Genomic DNA, 11,253 nt, shown 5'->3' with positions numbered 1-11,253 from the left:
TTGGTGCTGTGCTGCTTGGTGTTGAGAGGGGTCCTGTTAGAAGGGACATTATCAGCTGCAGTCTGGTGCTGTGACAGTTTCTTTGTCACATGGAACTCCTCCTCCCTGGGTGATCTCCTGCCTGCATGTTCACATGGCTGGGGAAGCAGGAACCTGATAGGTGTGCATCTGAGAGGGATTTGCATGCTGCATCCTCACATACACTGCCAGCTGAAACTTCATCTATTTATAGAGCACCAGCTTAGAAAGGTCAGGTTTCAGAAACAGAAATCACAAGGGAATAAGGCCACATTTCTTACAGTAGTTTCCATAGGTAACTCTCTCTTCTGGTAGTTTCAAAAGCAGGAAAGTTCTGTAATTTGTGGATTAACAGGACTGATGCTAGGCAAATATTTTCATACTGCGGAAGGGGAGCTGATCAGATTCTGATATAGGAAACGGTGGACTAAATGTGTGAGATCTTATGCTGCAAAATCGTTACAGGAATACACAGTAGAGAAAGGAACTCATAAAGAGCTTTGGATCACAAGTTCCCAAGCTGTCTCCATCTTTAGTTAGAGCAATGATCCAAGGCCACTGTTCCTGGCACACAGTCACCCCACTATCTGACAGGCCACTCAGATGTTCAGAATATTATGTTGCATTCAGACTTCTTGGAAAGACACCCTACAACCTGGACACAGAGTAAAACTCAGTGCACTGTGATTACTTAAGATCTCTGGGCTGCAAATCTGCTCTGCCCTGTCCTGCTATCCACACAGATGAAGCAACCTGGCTTGTTCACTCATGTTTTACAAATCACTGAAACTCCTTCATTAGTGACACTTATAATCCACGTACATAATTAGTTATCAAGTTCACCCTGAGTATGACACTTCTGACTCAAGTTTTCACAATGATGATGAGCTATACAGACAGGTTAAGCAGGTACATGCATCTCACCCTGGCTTGTTCAGTCTCCTCCTCTGTGAGTATGAAGAGGGCATCTCTGGGCTGGAGGCAGGAAAAAAGCAGATCCAGGATGGAGAGGTACTTGCGGAAGAGATTTACTGATTCAAGCACAAGCACGAGGCACCCTGGATAGAAAAAGAGAATAAATATTTCAAAACAGTATTCTTGTAAGGTAATCACCTCTCTAGGCTCAGCAGAGCTTGACAGGCTCCCTGTCTTGCTGGTCAGGAGGTTCCTTTCTATGAAAAAAGAAATCAACTTCTACTCAAGCTTCCCCAGGATCTCTTTGTGCCCAGTGTATGTCTGTTACCATAAGTACTGGTTCTTGTTTTGTATGTGGTTTGTGGAAAGCCAAGCTAGCTATGAATACCAGAGGGTTTTGGGGTGGGTTCTTTTTTGCTTATAAATGAAATTATTCCTATGTAGTTAGGCTCAAAAGAAAAAGCACAGATGGCTCCCTGAATGCTGAGACTGTATCATATAATGGAAATATAAAACAGCAAATCAGCTGAGAGTTCAACTACAAAAATGAAATTTCCTCTTTATTCTCCAGTTCTTAGCTACAGGAAAAATCTTTACAAGATTCAGGAATGGCTGTATTAAATATTAAGTCAGGCAAGCAGTTACTTTTAACCAGAGTTCCAAAATTCATTACTCAGATGTTTGTGATGGAGCAGATGAAGACAACATGTCTTGAAATTCTACCAGTGTGGAATGGAATTTTTTCTCTGGTTCAAAGTGCCCCTTGAACTCCAAAGTTAACTGCTATTATTTTTACCATGGCTCCATCATTTTCACTGACAAACTCAGAGCTACTGATGGTCCCATTAAGGGCCTGCAGCTCTCAAGGGAGCTGCTTTTGAGATTTCTCAGGGCTCAGAAACTGCTGTGATTGTTCCATGCTTCAGATGTAATAAAGTTTGAAAGAAGAGGCCAAAGTCACAGTTTACACAGGTGGTCAGATACACAATTGGATTTACAATGAGATTTTCTTCAGTGTGACCTTAAACAGTGAAATTATACAAAGAAGATAAAGAGCAAAGCTGAACTGCTATGAAGGCTGCCTAAGGGATCATGTCAGTGTGTGAAGTCTGTCCTCACATCTAACACTGCTGAAGCTGTTATGTTCTGAGTGCAAAGCAAATGTTTGTGCTCAAATAACCCTTGGCCCTAAAATGTAGGCAGGAGTTGTGTCCTCCTAAGCAAAAAGATCCTGCAATACAGCCTCTGCCAAGCATGAAACAAGAAAGCAAAACATGTTGCTCTTGTGGTGAATGAATTTTCTGGGGACATAAAAGAAGATTCCCCCACAAGTCTCCAAGGTAGAGCATGGTACTCAAAGATACCTCACCAGGACCATTCCTTCCCCAGACAGGGGTCTGTGAGATGCTGAACCAAGGAATGATCCTCCACAAGTCCCCCCACATGTGATTTGTGTTGCTTGCCTCCTCCCAGTGACACTGACTCCTTTACTGCAAAGAAAGCTCTTGATTTAATTCCAGCCAAAGGCTGTGATGGCAGGACATGGCAGTCCTGATGGACTCCCTCCAGCACATCCCCAGGGTTTTCAATTCCTTTCTTTTTTCTTTCTTCTTCAGTAGAAGGATGTACAATTTGTTTCAACTTTTCATTAGTCTTTTACACTCTCAAAAGCAAAACCAGTAATTCTTTGTTTCAGTATCACAGAAGACTCGGAGACTATTTGCCCCTTCCAGTTCCCTTTCTGCATTCATCCTGACTCCTCAGCAGGGTGGACAGAGCACTCAAAGGATTTATTTTCTCCTGCTGCGGGCAGCAATGGGCAGGATTGAAGCCCTCAAGAGAAATCCCTGGCTCTGCCATCCAGACAAACGCAGACACGAGTCCGTGCTGTGCCAGGAACAGAAGGAAAAACCCTCCTGAAACTCGGACTTTTCTGACAGCCCCGACCCTCCCCGAGCTGCCGGGAGATGGCGATGTCCCCCCAGCCGCTGCCGGCACCGTCCTGCTTTGGGTCACTTTTGGCACCTCTACCTGGAAGGTCCTCCTGGCTTAACTGTGTCCTTCCCACCCGAGCCCTGCCCCGTGACTGTGCCCATCCCTGCAGAGCAGCAGCAGGCTGGGAGATGCCATCTGGATGGAGCAAAGGTTCTGGTAGGCTCCCTGCAGAGTGTCCCCTGGACGTGCAGGAATTCAGGCAGCTGTGTGACCAACCTGGCCCGGGCCACTTCTTGACTGGGAGCCTGAGCCCCTGTCTGCTCATGATCCACCCTGACAAGTGACAGAGCAGTTGGGCTGTCCCAAGGTTTCATTTCTCCCACGGTTTCAGCTTGCCAGGAAAAAGGATGCCCTGCTGGGACAAGCAGTGCAGCTGCAGACAGAAGTGCCCTGGCAGTTCTTTCACTCCCACTGAAGCCATCTCGTTTCTAAGCCCAGGGCTAAGCAAATGGGGGGCAATGACTGGGGCTTTGCTTTCCTGGGTGGTTGTTCATGCACCCCGGCAGTGCCAGGTGAGGTGCAGCCTTTGAAACCTGTGCTGTTAACAAAATACACTCTCCCTTCTCTCATTTTCATTTTTTTCCCCTAGGAAATATTAATTAATGCTGTAATGATGCTTTTTTTTGTTCCCCCAAGCTCAGCAATAAGGGCTCAAAACAACTACAAGTGATTTCAGGATCAATCAGTCTGACCTGCTGGGTCCCCACTGGTCAGGTCAGGCAGAGGGATGGCATTCACACCTCCCAGAACCATGGGCTCTGGAAGAGTCTTCTCTGTCAGTGCTTTGACAAGCACCTCCACGTGCTGACAGCAAAGGGAACATGAGATGAGATGAAGCAGAAGAGGAATGTACAGTCCAGGGAGAGATGGAAAAGGGTTTAGTGAAATGGGCTGCTCCCTGCCAAGCAGGGTTAAGAGAAGTGCTGCCATTGATGAGGCTACTCCTGTGACACCAGCAGGTGAAGCTTTTCAGAGCCTGTTGTGACTGTGACCTGGGCAGGATGGGATTAAGGGTGTAATACAACCTCTCACGGGTGGCAGAAAGGGCAGGATCAATATAGCTGCTGGATTAGGCCTGGAATAGAAGTGAGTGAAGCCTGCAGCTTGCTCGCCTTGTACTTCCAAGTCACTTATGCAGCAGGTATGCCTGGAATGAGAAGATTATCATCAGATCCCTGTGTGCTAAAGGCTTGCCCTGCTCCTGACAAGCATTAGCACACCCATTCTTTTGGAAGAGTGGTGGTTACAGCTGGATGGGACCAGCAGCAGGTTCCTGAAACAGGGCTATGTGCTCGTGCCTGGGCTGGAGAACTTGATAATAGGTTATAAAAAGCCTGTTGTGTTTATGCTGGCTAAAAGCATTAGGAAACAAAGGAGGATATTTAGGGTGCTCATTACTCATATCACTGAGGCAGGGCAAGGCTTAGCTGGCTTCTGCATTTGCTGAGAGATTTTTCTGTGGATTCCCTGCTCACATGGGCTTACACAGGTTCATCCACCAGCAGTGCTCTCTTACCAACAGGAGAGCAGCACATTTCCATGGCCTGAACATGCCTTTCAGCTCTATCCAGACAGCCTCAATCCCAGCATCACTGTTGTTTCATTAAGCCCCTCTGATGCACAGCCCTGCACGCCTGCCAGATCAAATTATAAATACCAGGAATTTCAATGAGACTGGGACTATATTTGGAAAGGCTTAGTGTAAGCAGCAGCATGGGAGCTCCCCGTTCCTTTGGTGTTTGTAGGTCATGTCAGATGTGATGTAATCAGAGCAGCAAGGCTCTCACATAGCTTCAGGAGTCTCTTGATGCTGCTAGAGAAATGGAAACGTTTTCTATACGTGGGTCTGTTTCAACCCTGAACCAATGAGAGGCACAGCCCCTATTCAGGACCACAGCCTACCTAACAAACCTGCATGAGCAGCACACAAGGGTGGTTCAGTCCAGACAAGACCTGACATCTAGCAGGGACTGCAGTTCCTTGTACTTGGTACTGCAGACAGCACACAGAGACCTCTCTGCTGCATCCCTAAGCTGAACAAAGAAAAGGTCCTGGGAAAGAAGCTGGCACTAATAATGCAGTTTCATAGATGGGGAACTGAAGAGATTAGAGGCAGAGGCTTATGCTCTCTCCACCAGATTTTGGTCTGCAACTTGCTGCTAGCACAGAATTAAACCCAATTTCCTGTGACACATCCATGTCCTACAGTCATTTGGGAATAAGGGTTAAGGAAACAGTGTGCAGATGACTGCTGAGGGAGCAGGAGGTGGACTGAGTGGGTCTGGAAACAGCACTCAAGCAAGACAGCAAGAGCCATAAGGCAGAACCACACCACCAAGAGAGGACAACCCAAAGGACAGAAAAGTGACTGTGGAGGAGCCTGAGCTGGTAAAAAACTGCAGGGAGATAAAAGGGCAAGGAAAAGTTCACCTGTGGATTTAATTTGCATTGCAAATGGAGGTGAGTTAGGCAGATAAAACCTTGGACAGAACATTTATGTGAACAATTGCCTAATGCTGGCTGTGTAGTGTGTCATACCTTCAGGTAACTTCCCTTCTGTATGCAGGTACCTGTGAAAGGAGAGATAAGTAGGGGTAAACACTCCATGAAGCTACTCCAACTCAGATTTTGCAGGTATAAACTCCATATGGTGAATCAACACACACACACACACACACACACATACATTTACAATGGGTGATCTTACACCAAAGTTCAGGAGCTGACACTGGATGCAGCTTTCAGGCAGTGGTAACCCTCAGTCCCCACACCATTGTGCCATTACTGTCCTCATCCTGGCTGCTGGGATGCTGCACAAATAGGCTCCATAAATCCAACTCACTCTCAAACTTCTCCTGTTGCTCTAAGGACAACTCCAAGAAGCTGTCCAAGGCTCCTCACCCCTGGGAGTACTGGCTCTTTAAAATCTTGGCTTTGCTGACCAGAGACATTGCCTCAGTGGCAGCTTACTTTTGGAGACCAGATTATTTCTTTCTAACCCATGCTGGCACTGGGACACCTAAAAAGCTGCTCTGACTTTTTGCTCACTAAGACTTTGATTCCTTTGTGACTTTGCCCTGGGAAGTCTCTGTAGCAAAAAATGCATCCTTTGGAAACAGAACGAGGGGCCCAGAGCAGGAGATGTGAACAGGGATGGTACTTCCATCAAGAAGTGTTAGCAAATAATCCTGATGAGGTGAAAGCATTAGAGAGTATTAGTTTAAATTCCTTTTTAATTCTCTTGTTTTCCCTGCTCCAGCCTGCAGTTCATGGCTCCTGAGCACTCCTGCTCACATTAGCAGTGCTTCCATATTTGGCCCCTGGCAGGGATGGGAGGAACAGATCTCCAGCAGATGGCACTCAGAGCTGTCCCACACCCAGGCTTGCTCTTCATAGGAAAAAAAAAAAATCCAAACAATGGAACATTTGCCAAAAAGAGAAAGGGAATAACACAAGAAAAGTTATTTAACCCTGTGTAATATTTAAAGAGATTCTTATCATCTTATAGTGGTGTATTTAATGAAGGGCAATGTGACAGTTGATGAGTAAATCAACCAGGATAAAACATACATTATATGTAAACTGTTATGTTTCTCCAGCCACTTTCAAACTAGGATTATCTCTGGCTATTGGTTAAGTTCAAGGAAAAGGATTAGCTACACAAGCGTAGACAAAATAGGAAGCATGGACTAATGAATACCCAAAGCAATTCAAAGCAAAAGCCAAGGCAGAAATGCAGGTCATGGCAGAACTCAACCAGCAAGCAGAAGACTTATGCCTTAAATAGATTCTCCTGCCAACTCTCTCCTCCTGAGCCAATGATCTGGAAGCAATACCATTTTGTACTGAACAGTGCCCTCTAATACTGACTTGGACACCAATCCCACTACTCAAGGCCTGCTGTTCTGACACAGATTGTTAAATGTTGCTTTGTAGAAATTACCAGAAATTTTTCAGGGGGGAAGAAATTTTAAGTTTTCCCATTGATTTCTGCTCTGCTCTTCTGCCAGAGGTTTGTTGCTCCACAATCAGAATCTGACCACCCAGAGAAGTGATTCAGCATTTGGTGAAGCTCACAGTGTGGGAACTTGTTAAAACAAGTTTGGAGAGATAAAGCAGTGAGTAGCTGTGAAATTTGGCTAAATATACCAAGTTCTGGGTGTGCTGCTCTACCATAGAGAGACATTCAAAGCACTAACTGAGAGCAAATCAAATGAGATGAAGAGCTGCTCCAAGAGTGAACTAATAATAACCATTCCTGGCCACTAGAAACAGAAGCAAGGAGAGTTCCAGTTCATATGGAAATGTTCCAGCAGGAGCAGAGAGCATCTTCAGCAAGGAAGAAAGTTTGATCCAGCAGCAAATAAAGGAGTTTGTGCTTGTAGAAAGATGCAGGGAGACAGAAATTGTATTTTGGTCACTGGAAGGTCCTCAAGACTGCTGCCAGACAGACCTGGCAGTGATCTGGAAGAACAGGCATGACAAAAATTGATTCTCTGCTCATCCTTTTTGTCCTGAACCAAATGTTTCTGGGCAAGGCTCAGTGCAGAGCTATGGGAATGGGCTCCACCCATCTGTAATGCTGCAGAGGAATTGCAGCCCTGCTCCTTTGTGCTTCTTAGGCAAGAGATGGCAATGAACTGTGGCTGCAGAGAGAAAGAAACACAAAACTCTACCTCCTGAACACGTTCCTAAAACTAGCCAATCCTCTCCCAAATCAATCTTCTCCCTCCCATCTCCACCCTGCTGGAGCCGTCTCCCTGGGACACTTCCAAGTAGGGAAGAGGTTGCAGCTCTCTGCTGTTGCCATTTTGGGAATGTTGTTTTATAGATTGGACTCGCTGTGGTTTGGGTGAAATTAAAGAGTTTGGCATAAAATCCCAAAAATTCAAACACAAACAGGCTCTTTTTCAAGAGCTTTTTCCATGTGTTTTTTTCCAGGCAGACTTTTTATAAGTTCTGTTTAAACATGAAGTGATCCAAGGTGGCTTGCTCCCACCCACCAAGTGCCAGAGGCCAGCTGATTACAGAGCACCTCTCATTGCACCCTCTTTATAATGCTAGGTTCAAATCCACATTTTAATGATAGTGAGAGACCCTCTGCAAGGAAGAACCTCAAAAGGTTGTGAGATGTCTGAAGGCACCCACCATTTCTGCACCATTCCTCCCTCCTTTGAAAGCTGTTGCTGTCTGTAGCTACAGCAGAAAAGCTGAAATGGTTCATTGCCCTCATCCTGCAAACTGCAAAACTGAGCTAGCTCTCAGATTCCCTTTCTTTGTTCAGCCATCCTCAAGGAAAAATATCAGCCAAGTGAGTGGGCTACCTCCTAAGAGTCACTGACCACTGAAACCTCCCCATGATGGCAAGAAGGGACTTGGCAAGAAGGAGCTGGAACCTCAGCCTTGGGGAATGCAGAACTCCTCAGGACTGATGCTCTGGGGGGTGGATTACACTTTTTGGTGATGTTCTGTTTAATGAGAATTGTTAATTGAAATCAATGACTTCACTCTCCAAACAGCCTGCCATGCCAAAGGCAAAGCCCTTGACTGAAAAAGCTGTGCTGGCTGCTGTAGAGCACAGGGGAAATGCAGTTTTCAAGAGCACAGCAAAGAATGAATGTCTTAGAGGTGCACTGGGGCTCTATTTATGATCCTAACCCTTAATCTGCCCAATTAATCTGATGAAACAGATGTGAAAGAGGAAGAACAGACAGTCTCCTAGGAATCAGAGACATTAGAAGGATATACTTGCCAGATGTTGAATGTTTGCTATCTGGAACACCTCCTCCCTCCCTAACTGGACTTTCTGGCTCCATTTCCATGCACCCTGAGTTACCCCGTGTAGCAACGTGCAGTTTGTAAAGCACTGCTCAGCCACTCTGTACTCACACGTATTGCAGTGGCAAAAGATGGTTCTGCCAGTCAGAAAAAAAGGTGGTGATTCATCTTCCAGTTGACAGAGCTGCTCTGTGGCTTTGTGCTTTGGTCCCTGCACTGTCTGGGAGAAGAATGTGCAGTGTCACTGCTCCTCTCACACTGCTAGCAGCCTAGTGATGCAGGGAAGGACATTCCTTGAGGCTGTTTCTTTAGAAAAAAAAAAGCAAAACACAACAAAACCTTCTGAGAGGGGTAATCCCTGCAATGCTCAGCTTTATCCTCACTGGTCTCAGCAGTATCATGGAAGGACATTGGGATGAATGAGCTTAGTCAAGTTAAGGAAGGACAGAGCAGGAGTGAAGGAGTAAGACACAATCTAGGACAACTTACCCAGCTATGGGATATATGCTAGATGTGGGACAGAGTCCTCTGAGAGAAAGGGACAGTCTCTCAAAGTGTAAACACAAGAGGACAATTCTGCCTTGACCTTCTGGAGGCAGTCTGGGAGTAATCACAGCCACCACTCATAAATTCCCCCTGGGACACTAAAGATCAGTAAAAGAAAACACCAGAAGTGAGATGGACTGTGAAGGGACAGGTTAAAACATAAGCTACTGGAAACTGTTAGTTCTTCAACACTCTTCTTTGTTTTGCAGAAAAGCTGGAACTTCAGCAGGGGCTAAACAGTCCCACACACATTGGTGACACTGGAAATCCTTTTCCAAGATGGAACAAATAATAACCATCTTTGAAAAAAGTATTTTCTGGGATAAGGCAAAGGAAATACACAACACCCTGCCTTAAAAACATAAATGAGATGTCACTCATCTGAAATCCAGATGAGTGCTAGAAAGGAACAAGAGATGAGAGCCTCATTCTAGCCTCACACTGTAAGAAGGCATCAAATAAAGATGGTAGATAGGATACCTTTCACTATCATCAAGGTAATCACCCAAGAAACAGTTTTCTTCCTGCTCAACACATCCTTAAAGACCCGGCCTTGGAAATTCAAGACAAGGAGAACATTGCCTTGTAGGGATGTAATGCAGTTGGTGGCTTTTGAGAGCTGTACCCACTGAGTGTGGGATTTGGCTGGACAAGACACTGCTCATTGTTTTGATACACTTATTTAAAATAGCATTAATCAATCCTCCTCTTTCAGGAAGTCTTAGTGAAACCCTTCTGTACAACACCATGGCCAGTGGCATTCATAAATGGGCATTCAGTGGTCAGACTGTGACATGGAAGTGCAACACAGCATCAGTGGCACTTGAGCTGCATCACAATCAGCTCCAGAGTGCTAAAACACTGAGCTCCTAAATAGTGCCTCTGCACAGTCTCATTTACAACATCCTGCAGGACTGGGAGGTGTTTTGCCAAATGGAATTGAAGAGAGTAGGCTCAGCTAGTGATTCTTTGATGTAGCTTTTTATATGGCATCATTGATATAAGTTTTATGGATGCAGTTGCTATAACAACATAATGCAGAGTGGTTAAATATAGCAGCTCCTATTTTCCACTCAGTTTGCTCTGCCTGAAGCAGATGAGGACTATTCCTTTCTGTTCTAGATGGGATGAAATGAATTTGATAGCTTACTGAAGAAAAGAAGTGGCACAGTCCTTCCTCCCCCTCACAAAGACCATTCCTCTCCATGCTAAGCAAGCAAGCCAGCAACCAACCAACTAAACAGCTCCCCATTTGCTTGGCTACTGGGCAAGAGGGCTTATTTAACATCAAAATTCACAATGACTGATGCAAAACTCAATATTAGATGTGATCTCAGTTGCAAACACTCATTTCAAAGTATGGGAGAGGTTCTCAAATATTTCTCTCACTTAGTATTACCACACTTATTACTGCAGTGACTGGCTGAATGCTGAGAGGGGAGGTAAGTGACCTGGATGTCACTCAAGATCTGCTCATCCTTGTGGATTTGCAAACAGGATCCAGCCTCTCTTGACCACAGCAGAAGGTCCTTTTTTTGGGGATAAGAAACAATGACATTGCCAAATCAGGATGATGGGGGCATGAGAGCTGCAAAGGATTGCTTCCAGTTATCCCTTCCTGGCTGCAGTGGGATTTTCTTGGGTTTGGGTTGTAGTTTTTGTTTGGGGTTTTTTTTTCCATCTGGAAGCAAAAACTCAAATACTCCCAGGGGAGACTGAAATCAAATAGCAATTTGTGTTCCTCTCCCGTCCTGTTTTTTCTTATTTTTCCTTTGCAGCAGAACAAATCCACCCTCAAACCTTGGCATTTCAAAGTTCCTCCCAGATCTGAAGCCCAGCCACAGAGCAGCAGCTGGAGTCCCTGCAGGCTGTCAGGAGGAAGGTTGCTGCAAGGGGAAGGGCACATTTCTCCTGAATAGCTCCTGCTCCTTTGAACATAACCTCTGTTTCAAACACTGGAAAGAATATTTATGCCCATAGCAAATATTACCAAATATTACT

At 45.3% G+C, this 11,253-nt stretch overlaps 1 protein-coding gene across 6 annotated transcripts in view; it reads right to left on the bottom strand.

The window, feature by feature from the left end:
- PIGL (phosphatidylinositol glycan anchor biosynthesis class L) overlaps window positions 1-11,253 on the bottom strand; it is a 65,540-nt gene that overhangs the window by 11,855 nt on the left and 42,432 nt on the right. For all 6 annotated transcript variants that reach the window (XR_003988369.1, XR_003988368.1, XR_003988367.1 and 3 more), the window contains 2 exons: window positions 5,467-5,498; window positions 943-1,076 (listed from right to left, as the gene is read on the bottom strand). Coding sequence is in view for 3 of the 6 variants with exons in the window: in XM_030462512.1 (XP_030318372.1) it covers window positions 943-1,076; window positions 5,467-5,498 (166 nt within the window). In the remaining 3 variants the exon portion in view is untranslated. The remainder of the gene's footprint in view (window positions 1-942; window positions 1,077-5,466; window positions 5,499-11,253) is intronic.

This window comes from Calypte anna, chromosome 19, assembly GCF_003957555.1.
Source record: "Calypte anna isolate BGI_N300 chromosome 19, bCalAnn1_v1.p, whole genome shotgun sequence".
Lineage (NCBI taxonomy): Eukaryota > Metazoa > Chordata > Aves > Apodiformes > Trochilidae > Calypte > Calypte anna.
The sequence above is the reverse complement of the archived record's forward strand: the minus strand, read 5'-3'. Positions and strand labels throughout refer to the sequence as shown.